At 38.5% G+C, this 23,517-nt stretch overlaps 1 protein-coding gene across 1 annotated transcript in view; it reads left to right on the top strand.

The window, feature by feature from the left end:
- Positions 1–23,517, top strand: part of ARHGAP15 (Rho GTPase activating protein 15) — a gene marked incomplete at both ends in the record, with an annotated part of 595,418 nt that overhangs the window by 346,804 nt on the left and 225,097 nt on the right. Inside the window, one exon of the mRNA XM_079710401.1 lies at positions 21,181–21,279. Coding sequence (XP_079566527.1) covers positions 21,181–21,279 — 99 coding nt within the window. The remainder of the gene's footprint in view (positions 1–21,180; positions 21,280–23,517) is intronic.

A 23,517-nucleotide genomic window follows, 5' to 3' on the forward strand; every position in this document is an offset into this window, starting at 1 on the left:
GTATCCAAAGCCAGTGCTGGCGCTTCACTTTCTCCTTTGTAGTTTTTATTATTCTACTGCTTATACAAAATACTAGCCGTTGATTTCTTTTTGTGGTGAGGTGGATAACTGAGGGAGCAGAAAGCAGAATTTCTTCCTGACCTGCAGACTGATAATTTGAACAAATGTGTGAATAAATGCTTCATTTATAGTGAGATGAATTGAATTTTTCATAGTGCTTGGGAAAGGAGGTATTCATGCTATGATTGGGATTTGAGAGTCCACATTATATGTATGTTGAATGTGTTTCTAAAGATGGTACATATCAGAGCTCTCCCAACCTGCATCTCCTCATCAGGGTCCACATTCAGCAGACGTGTGGACTGCTACAAGCACAGGAAATATTAATATCAGCAATTCATTTAGACATATCCTAAGATTAAGAGAGTGTTCTTTTATAATATTTCCTTTAACATCACCGACAGTCTGGCCTACAAATCTTTCCCCTCAAATTCATTTCTATTATAAATCAGCAATGTTCCACAAATTCCCAACATAAAGAAAAAAAGAACTGTATCATTTTATTTGGGGGAGGGGCAAATTTTGTTCAGTATAAATATATCTCTTTTGACTTGTTACCCTATCTGATTACAGACATTGAAATTTGACCAGCCTCTGTAAAATTTAGTCATCAGAAAAATAACTCTGGTGTGGCAGAAGTGCTATTCCAGCATATTCTATTTTCCTCTTTGGGAAAGAGGGAAGAGGCCGTATCAGAATTTGGATATTCATAATTGGTAGACTGTCAGTATTAGTCAAATTGCAATAAGGAGAGGTATATCTCCCAACTTTCCTTTGAAATTGACTATGTTGCTCTAAGTGTGTTTTTTTTTTTTTTTTTTTTTTTTTTTTTTTTTTTTTTTTTGCGGTAGGCGGGCCTCTCACTGTTGTGGCCTCCCCCCTTGCGGAGCACAGGCTCCGGAGCACAGGCTCAGCGGCCATGGCTCACGGGCCCAGCCGCTCCGCGGCACGTGGGATCCTCCCAGACCGGGGCACGAACCCGTGTCCCCTGCATCGGCAGGCGGACTCCCAACCACTGCGCCACCAGGGAAGCCCTCTAAGTGTGTTTTATCAAAGCATTTTCTGGGGCAACAGATCTGAAAACATAAACTTTATGTAACATTGTTCCTCCTTAGATATTTCTGTTTAATATGTCCTTTCTTTTTGAAGATAAAACAAAAGTACATAAAAGAGTTCTGGGATAGGCAGCTATATGTCATAAACACCCTTCACTCCCCCTCACGCAAGGCCCTCAGAGCTCCTGAAATTTGGAAATAATTTGATTGAAGTGATGACTGCCTTGATCTTGTTTGAATACTCCTCCTTCTTCATTGTCTTTTCTCTATGGGAGGCAGCAATCCTGTCATGGAGTCATTCCTGGGAGAGAAAGAGGTATTTCAAGCAACCATATTTTCCAAACACAAAATTGAGACACATGGCCTGACAGTGACATAATATTTGAAGTGGAGACTGTGCTCAAAGATCCAGAACATATGGTTGAAAGAGTTTTCTTATAAAAAGCAACTATTAAGACACTTTCTAGATTCTTATTCACAAAAGGCACATTCCTCCATCCCTTTTATTCTTGTGTAAAAATATTACCCAAACATGGGAAGACTGACCAGTTTTCCCTCAAACATGTTGCCTTGGCAGTGCAAGAAGCACCCTGTTGACTAGAAAGTTAAATGCACAGCCATCAAGGAAGCAATGCAAACCAGACTGCCAAACATATTATGAATATATTGCTCTTCTTAAAAATGCTAGTTGGTTTTTCATACTGGAGTATTGACTAACTGTCTGTGTTTGATGAATGGTTTACCAGCCTGATGTCGACTTATGGTTAGAGCTTAACTTGTTAGTTCTGCTTTTGCAGCCAATTCAGAATAACTACAGATGCCTTGAGATATTAAAATTGACTGCTCAAATGGACTCAGTGTGGGAGTTTCATTGGTTTTAAATTGATAACAGCTGAAAGAGTGAGTGATTAAAGTGTACATGGGCATAGGACACAGCTCTTTCACAGGAACTCTTGTGAACAAACTCCCTTAGTGTGGGAATTTTTTCTGTCTTTTTATATCATAGTTATGTCTAAGCAATCTTGGGTTAAATTTTAAAATTGCACAGGAATATTCAGAAGCTTACAGAAGAAATAATTCCTGAGAAACTGAGATAAATTTTGATGAAGTGGGTTTCTAGTCTGTAGGGAACATTTAAAGTTAAGCAGCATTCCATAAGGTGGTAATCGTGTCTATTTCCCAGGCATTGGAGTTAGATAAGCTGTACAGGAAGCATAAACTGTCATAATAGAAGGGTTGAAATGTTGTGTACATCTCTTTCTTCAACTCGCAAAAACCGAAGCACCAAAGTGCTTTATCACAGATAAGTCCAACAAAACCTCTTCTTTGCTGTCTTATTCTCCTGGGAACAGTTATTATTATTTTCATTATTTTAAAAGATGATCTGAACACTTTCTTCTCACACAGGAAAAAAAAAAACACAAAAGAGAAATAAGAAAACTTTTCTCCCCCTCCTCAAATCAACAACACTCATATAATAAAAACAAATTTATGAAAATGTACTTTGACAATTTATAGTAGCTTAGGGAAAAAGCCTAGTAAAGAAAAGAATACAGAGAAATTTAAAGAAGTTTATAAGAAAGGAATATCTGTTTATACATGTCTTGGTCAGCTTAGATTTTTCCGAGAGTTCAGTGCCTTTACTATCAAATATTGTAACCTAACTCCATTCTATTTTCAATTGTCTCTAGTATTTTTTACCTTTGATAGTCTGTTAAAAATTATTCAAAGCACTTTGTATAGCTAACTGATAGAGAACATCAATCTATAATAATAAAGTTGGGGTTTGTTGAAGGGATATAACGCCAAATGTCGGGCTTCCTTGGTGGCGCAGTGGTTGAGGGTCTGCCTGCCGATGCAGGGGACACGGGTTCGTGCCCTGGTTCAGGAGGATCCCACATGCTGTGGAGCGGCTGGGCCCGTGAGCCATGGCTGCTGAGCCTGCGCGTCCGGAGCCTGTGCTCCGCAACGGGAGAGGCCACAACAGTGAGAGGCCCGCGTACCACACACACACACAAAAAAGCCAAATATCATGTACCCATTTCACCTATACATTTTAAAAAGAAAAACTAAAACATTGTGCCCAGCTAGCATACCCTAAATATGTAGCAATGTCAAGTGTTAATTACAATTAGTGGACTAAGAAATTTAGATATATTTGACAATAATGTCAGTGGATACTGATACATATGTTCAGACATGTAAGATAATCAAATTATAAAGGAGACTCTAATTTTAAAGCAAAATAAGTCGTATATATTTGGCCAATATTTATAAGAAAGTTTGTTATGTATTTACTGCTGAAGTTTTGCCCCAAATTATAACCTAAACTTGCCTAACTTGATGCCTTCCTGAGATGCATCCAGCCATTGAATCATGCTTTGTGTTGTGATGGATAACTCGTGCAGATAGTCATCTAAGAGGTTGTTACAAGGTTTGACATTTTCATAAGATTTAATTCCCTTAGAAATGTAAGAGCAAAGGAGAGAAATTTTCATTCTCTTTCAGCAGTTGTTGAGCTCCAATTTTTTAATGATTTTCTTATCTACCCATATTAGACAGGAGGGAGATTTTAGAGGAGATGTCGTCCAAGTTAAACACATGTGAGGGTCATTAACTTGAATATATCACTCCTAACTTATCCCTTTGAACTTGGAACTCAGACTCATAGAAGGAAAAGAAATGATGCAGGCGGAAGAGGACTGGCCTCAGTTAACCTCACAATGGTGGAATCTATGATGCACTAGAGGCTGAGAAGTAAGAAAGCAGATGGTCTGGAAATAATGTCTTGAGGATATCTTTGTATCTTGATATTCCAAATAATCTAAATCTCAGAAAAGCCATTATTCACCCAGACTCCCTCATCATTTGCACCACTTCATACATTCCTTCTCTGAACAGTGAAATACTGTATTTACATCTTTTGTGACTCTACATTTCAAATGCACTGGAGCCCTGAGCATGTTACAATTTTTCCATCTTAAAAAGAGTAATTAGCATAGGAGAACATTCAATATTATGTAAAGAATTTGACAGGACCTCACTTAATGTTTTTTAGAAACAATTAACATGTCAAAAGAGGAACTGAGAGCCCTTTTTGGTTATAAATCTGTTTACATAATTACCAGTTGAAGAAGTCAAACATTTTAGGGGGAAAAAAAGCAAGGTTAGATCCTCTCTTCATCAAAGGCAGTATTCCCAGTGATGTCAGATGTCTCAAATTCTCTAGCATAAGGTTTTTTTATTCATGTACACACTTGTATGCATACCTCTTTAATCAGAAAGATCACATGTTTATAGTATGAATGAATAATATTGAAGAAAAGTAATATTGGCTAGAAATAAACTGTCCATCACACAAGAGGAGAGACAATTACATCTGTGTGTGAGGTTATGTTCAACTCAAGATGCCACAGTAATATGGAGAAAGTATTTCAAGGGTGGCTATGCAGTATAGGAATATAAGCTTTCCAAATATGACCATACGGTGCCACATACCAGGGCACTACATTAGTAGATATATGCCTGTCTCATGCTGCATCGCGGAGGAGAGAATGGGAAGCAGAAACCCTGGCCAGGGAACTGTGACCTCAGAGGGGACTGATCGGCAGGAGGTAGATAGTGGGAGAAACAAAGACCACAACCCTGGTCCAGGACCAGAAAGAAGATAGAGAATAAATAGCACATTGGAGAAAGTTAGGGAGATGGGACATCTAATCTGAGGAATTCTGGAGAAGGCAGTAAGTACTTTTGTGTAAAGTTCTAGTGGAAAACACTTCCATGTGATAATCCAAAGCCATTTGTTCCTACAATCAGTTATTATAGTATGAGCACTACCAAAAGCCCAGAGGAGGCTTTTGTCTCCCTGATGCAGTTCTCTGATTCTGAGAAGCTGCCATGGATATGTGTACTGAGCTTCAGTTTTGCCTACTGAGCTAAATGGCAGACACTCAACTGAGATCTGCTAGAAGGAGTCTGTGCTAATCCATTTGCCACACCATCTGGAGGCTAGGAGTGGTTGAGGCAGCCTCTGCTGGACAAGGGTCCCAGGCTGTTGGCTCCATTATCAGCAGCCTAGAGTCCTAGACTCCAAGAATATCTTCCAAGAAACTCAGCAATGCCGTGCATTCTTGTGAAAAAGAGATACTTGAATACAAAACTGTACTTAGTTTTGTGTGATATTTAAGTACATAAAGAACACTTGAAATAATGAAATATATGAAAGACTATTTTCCCTATTGGGTCTGGAGACATGTGGTGTGAAGTGTTGAGATAGTAGTGACAAACTCTCACTGTGCTATTTGAAAGAGCTATATGTATTCTACTTTACTCAGGGAAACAATGTATTACAGTCATTAAGCCCTAAAGATGGCTGAATTTTGAAGTAGATTTGAAGTCTAGTCTTGGCTCTGCTACTTATTTTTTGTGAATTAAGGCAAGGTAATGAAATTTTCTGTCTTAACACTTTCCAGATAATGCCTTTTAGGAATGTTGATACTGTATAAAGAACAATCAGCGTAGCAAGTAATAACTATCCCTTCTTATACTCCTAATTCTACTCTTACTATTGCATTGCATATTGCAAGTTCACCTTGTCCTGAATGCAGAGTAGGTATTCTGAAAATTGCAAACCAGATAAAATATGGTGAGATTTTTGTGACATTGCATTAAAAAAGCCAATATATTGAGCATTCTGTGTGCTTCACGCTGTGCTTGTAGCATTGCATGCGGTATCCAATGACGAGAATAAAGAACTATTCTTGGGCTTCCCTGGTGGCGCAGTGGTTGAGAGTCCGTCTGCCGATGCAGGGGATGCGGGTTCGTACCCCGGTCCGGGAAGATCCCATATGCTGCGGAGCGGCTGGGCCCGTGAGCCATGGCCGCTGGGCCTGCGCGTCCGGAGGCTGTGCTCCGCAACGGGAGAGGCCACAGCAGTGAGAGGCCCGCGTACCGCAAAAGAACTATGCTTGCATTTCTTTAAGCTTTGATGGTTTTTCATATTGCCTACTCATACATATTCTCTAAATCACTATGTTCTAAGAGGATACAAAGTTACATAAAGCAGAATCCGCCAAGAAGTGAGTGAGGGGGGAAAATGTACAACAAATACGGCATAATATATCAAATGTCAAATGCTTCAAGGGGCATTCAGGCTATAGATTTGGGAAAATTACAAGTGGAAAAAGTGTGGGTAAGATTAATATTTATTTTATTCTATGGTCTTTGAACTTAATCTTGACTTAGAGCATTTGGATATGTGAGGAAATGGGTAAGACATCCAAGGTGCCCAATTGTAGGAAAGCATGGGGAATGGTGGCTTGGATGAAATGCAGAGGGTTTGATGAGAAGTCATTGTGGCAGGTGTTTTGCATAGTGCCAGGCTAAGGAGCTTGTACTTTATTTTATAAGCAATTTTATTATTCATTCAGTACCCATTATATATTTTTATTTGTTTGATGAACATTTATTGAGGATCCACCATGTGGTAAGTGATGGGCTGGATACTGGGCCCATGAAGATGTATAATGCAAGATTCCTTCCTTCAAAATTAGATACTGCCTAGGAAGAAGTATTCTATATCAAAAAAAAAAAAAAATTCATGTCCATACCCTGCCAACTTGGCTCCATTTTAAAAGACCAGTGGAAATATATATTGTTGTCCCTTACTATCCACAAAGGATTGGTGCCAGGACCCCAGCAGATACAAAGTTTGAGGATGCTCAAGTCCAGTATATAAAATGCCATAGTACAGTCGTTCCTCTGTATTTGCCAGTTCTGCATCCCTGCATATGTGGAGGGCTGATTGTATTAGAAAGCTATATTATGGAATTAATTTTACTTAATTCCTATATAACCTCAATGGGCCATGCCCCAGCAGCCTGTGAATATGAGTGAAGTAACACTGACATTAAGGCACAGTTGTCACAAGTCATGGCTCCCACCTGTATAATCATAACAATTCAGCCTTTCTCTGTTTCCAAGCTCTCCCTAGCTATTTCTGGGAGCACCTGGAATGTATCACATCTGAGGAGAACTGCCCTCCTCATGTTCTTCTCCTTTGATTCTTCTTCTTTGATACCTCATTGCCTACAAACTGGCCAAGGAAGGCACCTCACCAGGCCACAGGCAGCCAACATCTTCCAGTCGATGCCTGCTTCACTGCCTAGGTACTGTCCAGGAGTTTCCAAACCTACAAAAACTTCTGGGTGCCATACAGTGCTTTGATTCCTCTGGTTCCACTGCATTTCTGGGTTCACTCTGTCTCCAGAGAAAACAGGAAGAATGCTCTTCTCCCCAGCCACCTGCACGTTTCACTTGGTATTTTAGGTCCTGAAGCAATAGCGCTTAGGCATTGAATCTCACAAAGTGAGAAAACAGCTTCTTTCCATTCTGTTTGAGGTCCTTTCCTCAACAGAACTCAGATCTACTCCCTGGGACTCAGCTGGGTCACATAAACCATTTTGCCATCTCTCAGAATTCCCATTGACCTCCACAAGCTCAAAATTCCTCTCAAGTCACTGTGTTTTCACCAACGAATATCAATACCTGCAATTAGACATCTGGGTGGTGACCATCATTCTGCCAATTCAGTAGGCAGACCCAACTGAGGTACTCCATTTTATCTTTAAGTGTGCCCATCCCCCCATGGGAGGCCCTGTTAGCTGGGAAAGTAATATAAATAAAGAGTATGAAATAAACTGATATTGCATTTTCATGTGCAATATGCAAAGTGCATCTCCCAGGGAGATATCTATTTACTCGGTTCTGTGGACAGCTTCGGGACAGGATAAGGTGTTTTAGAAATGTTACTGCATAGTTGCTTTCTACAGTAAGGGCTGAAAAAGAAATACACACCGTGTTTGACTGGAAACCCAAAAGAGACAAAATGTTTTCGGAAATGTGTGCATCATGGACTACTAAATTTGGGTTCATAACCCCTTCTCTCCAATTATATTCCTGGAAATGTTTTTCAGTTTCTTTGCATAAAATAATCAGTGGACCACAGGGAACAGGCAAACCTGTGCAGAGTATACACCACACCTCCATGGAGCTAGCCAACACTTCTACAGAGCCACATGATTCCCCAGCTCTTAATATGGTTTATTATAAAATCCTTTACCTGCCTCAAAGCACTTTTCTTCAAAGCAGCTTTTAAGCTGAAGCTGAGGACCAAAGAATGCCTTTAACAGAATCCTGAAGTAGCTTTTAACCCGAGGCTGAGAAGAGAAAGTGCTTTTAACCTAAAGTGCTTTCCTCTTAGGTGCTTCAGTATATACCTAGCACTCAGCATTAGTGGCTGTGAGAACACCCTTAAGACCCAAATGAAAGAGACTCCATTATAGATATTCAAACCCATTATATTAATATATTACACATAATATTTGAAATCATTAAGCAGTTTTACTCCAACTAAATTTGAATCTTTTCTTATTGAACTATGCATTCATGCAAATAAATTGAAGTCTTACCACCTGGGATTCTAACAAATCTATGCCGATATTAGGAAAAGTACATTGTTCTTTCCTAGATTTTACTTAAATCCAGAGTGAGTCAAAATTTCCACGCCTTCTCCACCCTAGAAGAAACTTTCAACTTTTATCGATCACTGAATGACATTTCCAACTTTAGTGCATATTTGTTTGGGCTAAAAAGGTAATTTTATTAAATCATTTAGAATTAATTCAATCAAATATCTGAATAAATTTTATGTATCAAGTTTTCTTCTTAGTCTCATCACTCAAACAGAAATAAAAGTACTGATTTCACAGTAATTTTAACTGCAGTGATGTTCCTACTAAGTAAAGTAAGTAGACAACCCAACCTATAAAAGTTTTAATTTCAGAATAATTGCAGTAAGTTGTGTGCTTGAGCAGTTGAATTCCATGGACAGTTTTCTATTTTAAAAACATAAAATGTACACAAATAGGGTTAAGGTAGCAAAGTTTGACATCTTTGAATTTTATTCCCTTTTCCTTTTGTAGACCCCGTGTAATTCTAATAAAATGAGGACAGGCAAAGGAAAAACAGAAAGTATTGTCAACCTAAAATATAAATAATCAGTCTTTGCTAAGCAAAATTTGGCCATGTCAGTCATCCAAAATGCACTAATGCAAACTAAACTGAAATATATTTCTTTCATACTCAAGTGACCGTGGCACAATCTTTACATAAAAGTCACTTTCTTTTATACATTCTCTTCTCTTATTCATTCATTCATTCATTCATTCACTCATTCATATATATTTCACTTGGCATCCAGAAGGGAATGTAATAGGATGCAATAGAAATACATATATTTCTATAGGAAAGAGGAAGAAATTACGTCTGTCTTGTTCTACTGTGTAAAGCTTCCTTCACCTTGAATATTCTCCAGCTTACTCTATATAGTAAACTTCTATTCATTTTTAGTCCTCCAGCTCAAAGTTACCGACTCTGTAAATCCATCCCTGTCTTCCTCATTCTGAATTAGTCCTCTCTTTTCTTTATCCCCAAACTATAATTTCATTGGTTGAATATTTTAATACCTTCCAAGGAGACTGTGAACTATCTCTGGTAGATAGAGATCACCTTACTTTGCTCTGCTTTGTTATTGCCTAAAAGAGGGTAGGAAAGAAAGGAAGCAGGACATGAAATCTTTCAGTGGTTTTAGAATTGCTATTTATTTACAATTTCTCATCCTTCTTGTGGAAACTCTTATGCCCGTGGGTGCTCCTTTGGTAGAGCCTGCTCCTCCCACCAGCCTCACAATGTTGGGCTACTCCTACGTTGTCTTTGGATTTTTCTTTTCTTTTCCTTCTCCTTCACAGACTACTGAGCACTATTCAAATATTCCAGGGCTGAAATATTCCAGCCCTGTGGCTTCAGATTCCATCTGCAAGCTTTCCAAACTTAGTACTTCAGCTTCAAACTCCAGACCCTTGAAACTCTAGTCTTGCATGTTCAAACATCTATTTGACATCTCCTAGGATGTTTGGTAGACATCTCACATTTACCTAGAGCAACCCTTGGCTTCCTGGCTTCCACATGCTCTCGACCTCAGGAAATACCTCTGCTCTTTGTCAGCTGGGGTCACCCTCCATGCTATTCTATCTCTTCTACTCTCATCAACAAATCCCATCTTAAAACTATATTCTAAATTCAACCACTCTCAGTTACTTCCACTGTTACCACCCTACCTAAGCACTGTCATCTCTCACTGGACTATCTCACCAGCCCCCAACTGGCCTCTCTGCTTCTTTTCCTGACGCCCTTACATATAGACTCCACATGGCAACTAGAAAGATCATTTAAAAACATAAATCACTTTAAGTCACTTTCCTGCTCAATAATTTCCAATTACTTAGAATAAAATCATACTTAAAATAATATCTGTTGCCCTTCCTGTGACCTATAGGGTCCTACCTGCTTTGTCCCCCAGGCTACCTTATCAGGTTCATCCTCAGCCATACTTCCTGTTTATCATTTCACTCCAGCCACACCGGCCTTCTTGCTGCTCCTCCAAGGTACGCAACTTACTCCCATTTGCTACTCCTGTGATGAAATGCTCTGCCTGTGTCATTGGTATGGCTCATGCCTTCACTTCTTTGGGTCTCTGCTCAACCCCACTGTCTAGCAAATGTCTGCCCTAACAACACCTCTCTCTTACTCTCTATGTCCCTGCCATGCTTTATTTTCTCATAGCACCTATCACCATCTGACATTGCATTCCATGTTAATGTCTTTATGTGTTTGTTTCCCCCATTTACATACAGACTGTGTAAAGACAGAGTGTTCTGTTCATTATTCCATCCTCCAAAAGCACTGAAAAATATTCAGGGATGGATAGATTGAATGGATGAATACAAAAATGCAGTAACATTCACTTGGTCAAACCATTCTCTTTAGTATTGTGATTCTGTGCACACACATATAAGGGGAGGGTGTGTGTGTGTATGTGTGTAATTTATGTGTTGTGTTGCTCTGGGTAAGCAGAGGTAAGGAGAAGTATAGGGCAAAGTGTTGCCTAGGGGAGACAAATACAGAAAAATTTTATTCTCCTTGTTACATTTGGGTTAATAAACTCTTCATTTAAGATACAAATTCCTTCCTGACTAGTGGACCCACCAATGTGTCCGTTGCATTAACTGGACCAAAATTGAGTTGAGATCTATTTTTAATGAGTTTAGGAGCTTAAAACAAGGGGCCAAAAAGTACTTCATAAAAGCATTGTTTGGGGTTGAGGGTGAAATTGTGAAATGTGGAGATGGCTGGAAGCCTGAAAAGGGAAGAAGGAGAAAACATGGAAAGGACTGGGGAAGAACTCACCATACTGTCTGGATGGCAGCTAGCCTGTCTCTGACACTCATCTTTGGGCCGATCTTGTCAAAGGATGCCACCCTTGCAGCCAACTGTCCAACATCTATTGGAAGCTGCAGACCCCAGCCTACCCTTGTTTGAGAAGATCCCCCTAGAGCCTAAGCCAGTTTCCTCCAGGCCAGTCTTTCCAGAGTAGACATTATCATTTTCCACCAGCGACTTTAAAGTCTGTTAGTAGATGAGATCCAAAAATATGAATAAACATGTGGGAGGAACTATACACAGAAGTGTATATACTTTAAATTCCTATTTATTTAGATTCCAAACTACCTAAAAGTTAAAATAATTAAGCTTTTCCCTGTACTTGACTCTTGGGAGAAAAGAAATCACAAGTAAACAAGGCAATGAGAGAGATTTACTTTCAGTGTATATTAGAGACTCAACTGTGTATCAGCCCAATTTTTGATATCTGTGTAACAAAAAGCAATAGCTGATATTTTTAATCAAAGCCCTGAGGCATCATAAGACAATACGGTACCTTCTGAAGCACTTAAGACAAATTAAGTTCAGTGCTAGTGTTTTAGCATTAAACGTATTTTTCCACATCTTAATTCAAAGACATAAGCCATCAGTAAACTATAGTTCTTAACTTAAATCACCTATTTCTCCAAAACTATTCAGTAAAGTTGTGGGAAAGTTATATGATGGGGGCTCATATAGTGGGTATTTTAAAGGTGAGGAAGAGAAAAATGTAAGAATGGAAGTGGAGAAAATATAAGAATAGAAATACGATTCCCTCATAAGCAATCTGAAAGTTTTGGTCTGGAAACCTACTCCCAAAAGGAAAACCAAATGTCACTTACAGTTTAAAATCAAAAGATGAACTCAGTTAAATTGCTGAAATTACCTGTGTTGAGAATATTATTTTAGCCCTCCACTCTCCACTGCCCTGCCCTTGTAGCAACCTATTGGGAAATGATCTGCCCATGTGTGTGGCAGTCCAGAGGGAGAAAATTTCCAAGTGAATGCTACCTACTATGGAAGCTACATGGACTGTATTTTTTCTCATTTCAACCCATTTTTTAGACAAAATCTCAACCCCATTGGACATTGTCTATTGGAACTTCAGATCTCGAGTAATTGATGAACAGAAGTCACTAGGACAGTACTGGTGGTGGAGGTGACAATGCATATAGCATCCTGGCCCAGCTCTCAGAGTTACAAGGCAGTTGCTCTATTTCCTTTTTCTTATTTTGTGGATCTCCTGAGAACCTTGGATTAAACATCTCTAAGACTGGTCCCTCGCCTCTAGTAATTTCTTTGAGGAATTAACAAATTAATTTTTTTTAATTTTTTATTTTATTTTGGAGTAGAGTTGATTAACAATGTTGTGTTAGTTTCAGGTGTACAGCAAAGTGATTCAGTTATAAATTACTTTTAGTTCTCAGTAAATTCTTTGAGTTTCCTCCTACCCCCATCCTTCACCATCATTTGAATAAATTTTTCTTTGCTTAAGATAGCCACAGTGGATTTTTTTTCTATTGTAGCCAAAATCCTTGATGAATATGCCTCCTTACCAAAATAATTATCCAATATGTGTGTGTGTGTCCAAACAGTTCAGTTTTTTGTTGTTTTCTCTTCCCCTCTTTATTTCTTCATGTATGTAGTTCTAGGTGATTTGTTTTTCTTCTTTAAAATTCACTAGAGTGGCCGCAATAGGCCTCTGTCCTGAAAGCAGAATAACATCATTTTGAAAAGCATGTGGAGACTGTCTTCCTACGTAAATGATGATAACACCGTCACATTATTTGAACATTTAACTGCCTCTATTGAGTAGTTTTCCTCATAGTTTTGATTCATTTGGAATCTAACTGACAAGGATCCCATTACTGGGTGTTCTTTTCATTTTTTGTCAAAAAATATATAGCAGAGATGAGGGAGAATGAAGCTAATTTGTGATCTGGGAGGCTTAACCTGGTTATGCTGATGAACTAACTAAATCAGTCAAAAGTTTGAGAGCTTAAAGATTAAAAACCACCATTCCCTAGTTAAACTCTAATTCATTATGTAAACAACATGATTTGTAAGTGCAGTCATGTGGAAGGTCTATTTGTTTTTCTCACCAAAAGATGCTTTCAAAGAAAAATTACAGAAAATGGATTTTCTCCAACCAGTGTGTTGCCTGCCACCCCTGGTACAAGCGCTGAAGCAGGAGAACAAAGATGTAATGATCACACCAGCCAAGGCCATAGGCATTTGCAGAGCATTCTGAAAATATTGGCACCCCTAGCAAGAGGTGTTTTCTAAATACAAAAAGTTGTTAAGAGAGGAATAAAGGATTACCAGTGAGCCCACAGATGGGACTATAGATGGGGAGCCGGGAGCTCAGGGTTCTGGGACGCCTCCCTTTTTTGGAATGCCATAAGGAGGGGAAAAGCAGAAATAATCTTTAATGTTGTGCCAGCCTAGCAAGCATGGAAGTTTAGGGGGCAAAAGCTAGGTCATCAATGCTTGCCAAGAAAACAAAACACCTTCTCTCTCCCTCCCCCTTTCTTTACACGGTTTTAAGATAGAAGGTTCTGTGGTCCAAACACATTCCTATAATTGAATGGTCTTCCTTGTTGTATCAAACTCTGGACTGTATCAGAGTTACAGATGGGTGGCAATCCTACAACAGCCCCTAAATTGGACAATGATGTCTAAGCTAAATCTCTATGATTTACTTCCTTTGGATAGCACTTTTGACTTTGCAAAGTCGTTTCATGTATAACACCATCTCCTCCACGTTATATAATTCACCATGTAATGTTGAAGGCTAATGTTGTAGTCAAGTTGTTTTTTAGTTGTAATTGATAGAAACATATACAAACTGCAAACGTAGGAATGGAATTTATTGGACTACTTAACTGAAAAGTCCAAGGGACAAGGATAGCTTCAGGCATGACTGGACCTCTGGCCACAAAATGCTATCGAATCTTTATCTCCTCCATCCCTCAGCTATTTTCCACTCTGTTGGCTTAATTCTCCAGTATGTTTTCCCAGAAGCTGGCAATATAACTTCTAGAAGCTTAGACTCATATCCTCATAGTTTACCAACTCCTATAGCAAGAGGGCTCCTCTTTCCCAGTAGCACTAAAAAAAAGAAGCCTCAGGATTTGCTTGCCCAGATCCAACTGGGTCATGTGTTCATGTCTGAACCAATTACTGCGGCCGGGGGAGGAAATGCATGTTCATCCCTGGAGCTGGAGCTGGTGAGGTCAGCACTACTCAAAACAAATGGCAGAAGAATGAGAAAGTATCATCCCCAAAGGAAAACCAGGGTGCTCTTACCGGAGGATAGAAGAATAGTTCCAGGGCCAGCAAAACCAACAGACGTACAACATACTCTTCCTAACCAGCATCATCTGTAACAGGGGGTCTCATTTAGTTATTTTTCCAAGGCTGGTCCTTTCTATTGTGATTGTAAGCCCTCTTTGAAACCTTGTAGACAATGCTATATCCATGTGCTAACCAAATTTGTCTAGTTGCATTAAACTGAAATTCCCTCTAACTTCTAATGCACCTCCATGGCAACCATATATGGTGCCTAGGCATCAGGAAGTGAGAAGTTGAGGTGTGTCTGTTTCATTCACCTCTCTCTCTGCATATTAGCTTCAGTAACACTCATTCATTGCACATCACCATCTCCCCAAATGGCTGCTTTTGCCCTGCAGTGTCTAAATCTAGACAGCCTTTCAATTCAAATCCCTGGAGCAGGTAGTGTCTCTGATACCACCTCAGGCTGTAGTGTTCCAATTCTAAAACTTTTGCAGGGCGAATTGCATTGACCCAGCTTGGGCCACATGACAACCTTTGATTCAATCAGGTTTACCTGGAAGGCTAGGTCCTTCTACTACACCCATACCTTCTTGGGTAAGTATAGCCACTTTAAAGGCAGGATATAAGTGAGATGGAATTTTTTGACCTTTCTGGTAACTAGTGAAAGCAAACGTCTCCCTTCTATCTAATGAAGTTCAACATATCTAAGCTCTTTTTTCACCAGGGCCTTATTGGCAATCAGGGAGGGATTGTTTTCTCTCCCAGTGAGGGATTGCCTGCACTTACCTGGACCACCCAGTAAGTGGCAGTAGCACACCTCCCCCATCCCAGGCATTATAGCAACCGAAAACGGCCAAAAGGGCACCTCACCCCCTCTAGAGCATTCTGGCAATCAGAAACACTCTGCAACCGAAATTCTCTCCTATCCACCCCAAATGAAAATCTTTCCCCAAGTCCCGTCTTTCCTTATAATTAGTGAATTCCCACCACTAAACTTCTAAAAAAGGGAGTCTATTTGCTATCTCTACTTCTTACCTTCTCTTCAAATCTTTACCACAAACATCTGCTTCTCAGTTTCATTCTATGAAAGCCATTTTCCTTATGATCAGCAATAGTCTCTGAATTTCACCTGGATATCCCATCAGTGTTCTACTGTGTCTGAAATGCTATCCTAACTTCTAAATATCAATCTCTCTTTTCTTCTCCAAACCCTCAGTTTTCAGCATCTTAGTCTCCTTCAACCAAGCAAAAAACCTGAAAGTCCCCTTTGCCTGGTGGGTTGGCTCACCTCCTGCATCCAGTTTACAAATCCCACTGAATCACCCCCATCTCTCCATTGTCTTAGTTCAGGTCCTTATCTTTTTTTTTCCCCCAGAGCCTGATGTTTTGTAACTATGGACAAACGACTCAATATCTTTGTGCCTCAGTTTTCTCTCCTATAAAATCAGGATGGTAATAGTATCTACCACCAAAGTGTTAAGGATTGTTATAAAGATTAAATAAGTTAAAATATATAAAGTACTTTGACCTTTGCCTGGCTAAATATATCTTCTCTATTTATTATTGAGCGCCCTTGCAATAGCACTAATCACATCATATTATAACTGGTTTTGAGAGCTGTTCTTCCCCCTACACTGTAGGAGATCATGCTTCATGGATCATTGCATCTTTAGGATGGAGCACACTGTCTGGGCTACGGTGGGCATGTAATAGATAGCTATGGATGAATGTCAATCTTTGCATTCTTTACAATGCCCTGCATATGGTAGGTGCTTATGAAATATTGGCTGAATTGAATTAAATAGAATTGAATTGATCTGGAGAGAATACATAATAAGAAATGCCATAATATAACATAAAACATAATGAGTTTAAATTTTAAGGTGAGAGAAATTTCCTTTGAGTCTCCTCCTTAGGGTTGACTCTAAACGAATGCATATTTCCACGTTCTAACCAAATTTAGATTTTTTCCTCTATTTATTTGCTCCCCAGTTTTGGTTTCCATGTCCTGTCACCCCTCTTTGTTTTCATTCTCACAGCATAGCTTAGATCACCAAAAATCCAGACTCCTATTATCATCTTTATCAGTAAGCTATTGCTGCCTAACAAACAAACATAGAATCTCAGTGGCAAACTGCAAAAAGCACTTATTTTTCATGTGTCTGTGGGTCAGATAGTTTAGGGCAAGCTTGAATGGACAGCTCTGCTTTAAGTTGTAGGTCTGACTGGACTTGTCTCCTCACTGAGGGTTGACCTCAGTTCTGTGCTATATGTATTTACTCTGGAGCCCAGACTGAAGGGGCAGCAGCTACCCAGGGAAACTCTTGTCTTGGCAATAGTGAAGACGCAAGGAGATGAGTAGAAATCTGTAATGTGTCTGAAGGCCTCAGTCTTGAATTGACACATCATTTCTACACATGCTACGTTGTCCAAAGCAAGTCATATGGCCAAGCCCTATAGCAGTGAAATGAGGAAAATAAATGTTGCCCACGCTAGTGAGTTTACTACACAGTCAGATGGCAGAGGTGGTGAATGTATGAATCTAATTCAGAGAAGATGAGATGAATTCTCAATGATGATTAAATTTACCACAAGCCTATCCTGATTCTGGTCTTCCCAAGCAATCACATTAGCCTCTTAACAAATCTCTTTGTGTTCAGTCTTCCCCACGATCTGTGCCCCCGATTTGGTTATGAATCTTTTGGTTACAGGTGATAGAATACCCAGTTAAAAATTATTTATATTATATTTAATTATTTTTATATTCATATAACAGGAAGTCTAGAGAATGTGTTTTAGGATAGGTTTAAAAGTTCAACAATATTGTTGAGGTCTCAGGTTTTTGTACCTTCTTTTTTAATCATGTTTAGCTTTTGTTTGCAAGCTTCTTGCCTCATGGTGACAAGATTGCAGCAGTAGCTCCAGGCATTGCATGATTGCACAGTGATGTTCAAAGCAGGAAGGAAGAAAGAAAGAATGTCTTCATATACCCCTCTCCATTTATCAGGGAAAAAAATCTTCTCTTGTAGATTCCCAAGTCATGTTCCCTTACATTTTACCAACTAGAGCTATCTAATTTAAACTAACTAAAGCTATAGGGGAAGCAGAAGTCAATGGAGAACACTTTCAGGTTCTGTCTTATGAGTGGACTTTAAAAACAAGAAAGAAGTTGGGAGGGGAATAGCGTGTGTATAAGAAATTGATGGTATTTGCACACTCTCAAATAATTACCTACCTGACTTAATATTTAAGACTCTTCATAACATAATCTTCATCTCCTTTTAAAGCTTAATACATCAAGATTTTTCTAAGTAAGAAAGAGTGAATGTTTTCCTCAGCACACCACATTCTTCTCATCATTGATGTGTTTGTTTGCCTCTCCTCCATCTTCTCCAAATGCCCTTTTTGTCCTCTTTCTTACCTCTCCAATCTAAGTCTTACTTATCCTCGAGGATTCATTTCTTCTTTGGGAAGTCTTCCATGTGCACTCAAGGCTGTTCAGATTGCCCTGCCACATGCTCCCATTGCATCTGTTCTCCCCCAGGTATAGTATTTTTCACGATATGTTCTTACCTGTTTAGTTATATGATGCCCACACTAGACAAGAAACTTTTAGAGCATAGGAACTGAGTCTTGGTTATTGTATTACCAGTGCCATTCCTAGGTCCTGATGCAAAGCAGGCACTCAGAATTTTTTTTTTTTTTTTTTTTTTTGGTAAATAACTGAGTGAATGAAACAGTAAATACACTAGAATGCCTTCATCTTCATCTTCCTGTATCTACCTATCAGAAGAAAAAATAAATAAACAAACAAAAGAAACCTCTCTCCAGATTTTAACACCACTCCATTCAGGAATTTATCTTTTTGGAATGATCTCCATCTCATAAACTTCCCTCCACTCTGCCCCCACCAAACACTGCATCTGCACTACATGACACAAAAAACTCGATACTATAGAGCATCCTGCTTAGCACTGAGTACCTTTTATGATACCTGTTATAGTCTATTTTTTATATTATTTGACTATTTCTTTCAGCCCTACAGTATTATGACTTCTTGATATCTTTTTCACAACCTAATATGCCTACTTCATCACTACAAGTATAGAAGATAATAAATATTTGTGAAATTCATTTAAATTATGATTACTATTAAAGGATTTTCTACTCTATAACAATTCCCCCTGACTATAACCTCTGGCCAAATTAAATGATCAAATCTGAAGTTTTGGATTATTTTTCTTAAGTAATATTTTATTTTATCCTTTCTTATAGTGGTGACTCACTGTTTTTGAACAAATATTTGTTACTTGACCAGCTATTCAAAGCAAATACCTATGATTATTTCCCACTTCTCTACACTATCTTACTGTGTTTATCTTCTTCCTCTCTCTTGCAAAAAATGCACATTTCCATATTGAAGTGCATTATTATTGGTGTTTTAGCCTTAATTCTTTCCCTCTCTGCTAAGTTCTCAATTCAAGCCATCACCTTTTCTGAGAAATGGATGAAAATCGTGACTTTCTTGAAGTCTCACCACAGTCCATGTTGACTACCCCTTTGTAATAATGCATCGTTTAGCATTCTGTTATGCTGCATTTTATATTTTTCTCCCCACTTCTGCTAAAAATATGTTTTAAATGCATTGAAGACCTCCACTGATGATTAAGATGCTGTCTTACAGTCAATAATTCAATAAATATTTATTGAACTTCTAATGTATGCCAAACGTTGTCGAGTTACTGGGGATCCAGTAATAAAGGAAATAGGAATAGTCCTTACTCTCCTGGGTTTTGCATTCTAAGCAAGGGAAGCAACTAACCAGTAAACATATCAATCTAATATATCAGGTGGAGAAAAGTGCTCTAAGAAAAGTAAGGTGGGGCAGCATGGAGAGTTCTCTTGGCAGTGGTTGCCAGGTTTTATTTAAAGGTGGATAGGAAAGGCTACAATAAGAAGGTGACATTTGATCAGAGAGCTAGGGCAGTAGAGCTCCATGCAGAGGAAATAATAAGTGCAATGTCCCTGAGGCAGAACATGAATCAGCAACGTCAACAGAGTGGTGGCAGGCAAGTGATGAGCGGGAGAGTGTAGAGAGGAAGCAAATGAAATCAGTTAATTGGTGGAAGGTCAGGTCGTTTACTGCCTTGGAAGTGATGTTAGGGAATTGGATTTCATTCTGTGCGAGAGGGGAAGCCCTTGAACCTACTAAATATTTGCTTCATTATCAGTAATCAGCATCTATGCTGTTTAAAAAGGTTCTGGAAATGGATGGTGGTGATGGTTGCACACCAATGCACATGTACTTAATGCCACTAAACTGTACACATAAAAGTGGTTAAAATGGACACTTTTATGTTATATATATTTTAGCACAGTTTTAAAAAATCTTTGTGTGAATACCACGGACCCACATTTGTGCTAGGCACTGGTGACCGTAAGAACATATAAGCAATGCAGCACTCAGAATCTGCTTTGAGAAAATACATTCCGTATATTATAAGTGTAAATACACAATGCAAGGTAGCATAAATCATGTTCCAAATGAGAGGGCTAGGCTAGAATTTCACAAAGTGTGTTCTGGGAAACATTAGTCTGGAGAGATGCCCTTTGAAATAAAAGGATCTTACTCAGATAAGTTTGGGAAATAATGCATCCTCCAGTCCCGCCTGGAGATTCCCAGTGCACACTGGCATAACACAGGCTCTAAAAATAAGTACACATGAAAGAAACCTGTTTAACTTTGTTTAACCCAATGTGGCTAAGCCATTTTGATTACAGGCTTTTTCCCCCACATCGCCTATTAACATCCTGAAGAACTGGTATTCCAAAGAACCTATGTTACAGGAGACATAAAGCTGAGATAGGAAGGATAGAGTTTATGGAGAAAGAGCCATCTGAGCTGAGCCCTAAAAGAAAGGGGATACTTAGATTAGAGAAGAGGAAGGGCATTCAAGGCAGGAGAGATGTGAAGAAATTCACTTCAAAGTAAGTCTCCGGGAACTTGCTTTCTTCGAATATCATTGAGCCACAGGGTGAATCTTCTACATATACAAACAACATCATAATTTTGATAACCATTGACAAATTTGTTCTCAAACACTAAGACCCCAACTCGCTAAGATTAATTATTTTATAGAAGTTTTCTTAATTCCTTGTCATTATCTTATAGACAACAAAGTTAAGCCCAGAGAGACTATAAATTACTCAGTCATCCCTGCCTAATCGATGGCAGAGTGTTAGTTTTCTTTCTCTGGGGCCGGAGTCCTGTTCCATAGAGAAGGGAGTTAGGGTCTTTGTATGTCTGCAATAGACACTTTGGAATTAAAGCAAAAAATCGATTCCTATGCAAGATGCAGATTTCATCATTCAGTGGATATGGAAACAGAATCAAATTAAAGAACAACGCAAGCTTGGATTTTAATGAAGCTCATCTTTGTTTCTTTTGCAGATCAAATTTTTGGCTCTCATCTGCACACAGTGTGTGAACGTGAAAATTCCACAGTTCCGCGGTTTGTAAAGCAGTGCATTGAAGCTGTCGAAAAAAGAGGTGGGTAACTGAATATACAGCAATTTTCCCCAATACTGTACCCTCTACACAACCAGTGCTCAAGTTAACAGCACTGACAAGCTATGAAATTAAAACTTGACTTTTGTTAATCAGTTAAGAGGATCAAGTTTCTTATTAACTTCAGTTTGTTTTCACAGTAGGGACATCAATAATTCCCACTAATGTTCTTTTTTTAATATTTTTTTCTGTCTGACATGTTGTTGATTCAATTGCAAACTTCTTGTTTTCTCGCCAGTGATAAAACATTCATAAAATATCAGCACTCACAGTGTTAGAACCCTCCTAACATTCATGCTGGTAGATTTTGTGCCAGAACATATTTTGGTAAGCCCCCAACATTACCCAAGTGAAGCAAACAGCGTTTCTACTTGCACATGGTGATATTCCATCTTCCACGTGTATCTGTTCAGCACAGAATATGCCTAACTGGTTTTCCTGGAACAATTAACAGACACACCTCCAGTGTTAAGATGACCTTTGATTCCTATATTTCAACATTCTGTTTTTCATTTGAAATTATTTTATCTTACTAAGGGGAACAAAACAAAACCCATTTGACTCATCATTTCTATGCTAGTCTATCTGAGGGGTGTTTTTCCTTCAGACTGTGACTTTATTCATTCAAGGTCATTTTCCCTGAAAGATACATACAGTAGGTGCAGAATCTCAAAAAATATATTGTATAGAAATGTGAAACATTTCATCACCATCTGTTACAAGTTTACAACATATTCCCAGGATCTAGGGGAATATATATCATGTAAAAGACAGAGGTGTTTCCAGAAAAAGAATTGGTGAATCTATTCCCCTTTTCAGCTCCCAGTCTCTTAAAACAATAGAACCAAGGGAAGAAATCTTTACCAAGTTATCTGCTAGGGAAAAGCCATTTTAATTCTCTCGATGTTACCTGGCTTTATTATAGAAACATAATAAAAATGGTCTGCAATTTCCAGCTCCTGGAAATTCATACTTTGATTATACTGTAAGGACAGCCTTGGGATCCTATTATTCCCATATCAGTAGGGAATGAGAGAATAACAAGAAGGGGATGAGTGGGTAGAGAAAGTGGATAAAGTGAGCAGCTTTGGGGAAAAGCATATCAACACATCAGAGAGAAGAGCTGAGGGTTCAAAGAGAGCGTAGAAAACAGTAAAAGCAGAATGAACACAAGGAGAGGTATCTGTGAGGAATGGAATCAATTGGAGTTTAGAGAGAAATGTCTTTTTATTGTATGTTGCAATCTCATTTAATTTTATAGGTACATATTTTAGGAATAAATATTATTTAATAAGTACTTAAAGCCAAATGGATCACTGAAAATGTTATAATGCTATTATTGCTAATAGTTAAATTATCATCATTTTCAGGAAATCTTCATTCTCTTATAAATACTCAGCATTGATGGTGTGAGCACTGTTATATTAGAGCAAAAATCCAAATAGGACTTTGGGGGAAGCTGTACATAATAAGATGTGTGCACATAAAAAAAGGGTACTATAACTCTCTATTTATGTACATACCCCAGGCAAAATGAAAACTCTGCTAGATATAGCCTTGTGGCATGCAAACATCATGGTATTGCAGAATAGAAAATGCCCATAAATAGAAACTGTATGTTTTGTTCATGGTATTTTGTTGGTGATTTTTAATAAAATAAGACAATGTATTTTCTGACAGGGGCAATCATATTTGGCATTATATTTCATTGTCCCAATATTTACTCTTAAAATGAATTTGTAGATTCAGCACTGAACAGGCACTAATCACACATATGATTATTAAAATAATTCCTAAGTGTTTTAATGAAACTCAAAGACTGCAATTCCATAAAGCAACTGATAATTCAAAGCATTTTGGCAATGTCAGCTTAAAGGAACTGTATGGAAATGTTCAACAAAAACTCAGAGACACAAGGTAAACCTCTCACATCACTGCAGTATTTACAAGTGTGTGCTTTTGATTTTATTTTTCTATGATCATTTTGTTGGATTAATATTCTTACATTGATATGCCAATTCTGTTTACTCAAAGTGTTGTTTTTACTAAATTTTGGCATAAAGCACCTCAGGACAGAAATAATTTATGTGAATCTAAGTCCAATGTTTATGCAGGCTTCTGATGACATTTTATGCTGGGGTTGTTGTTAGGAAGTAGCATATAAAGGTGCCAAGTCTCTCAGCACGGCTGGACTCTGCATATCTAGAGCCCTCCTTCTAA

Source organism: Hyperoodon ampullatus (assembly GCF_949752795.1).
Source record: "Hyperoodon ampullatus genome assembly, chromosome: 8".
Classification (NCBI taxonomy): Eukaryota; Metazoa; Chordata; class Mammalia; order Artiodactyla; family Ziphiidae; genus Hyperoodon; species Hyperoodon ampullatus.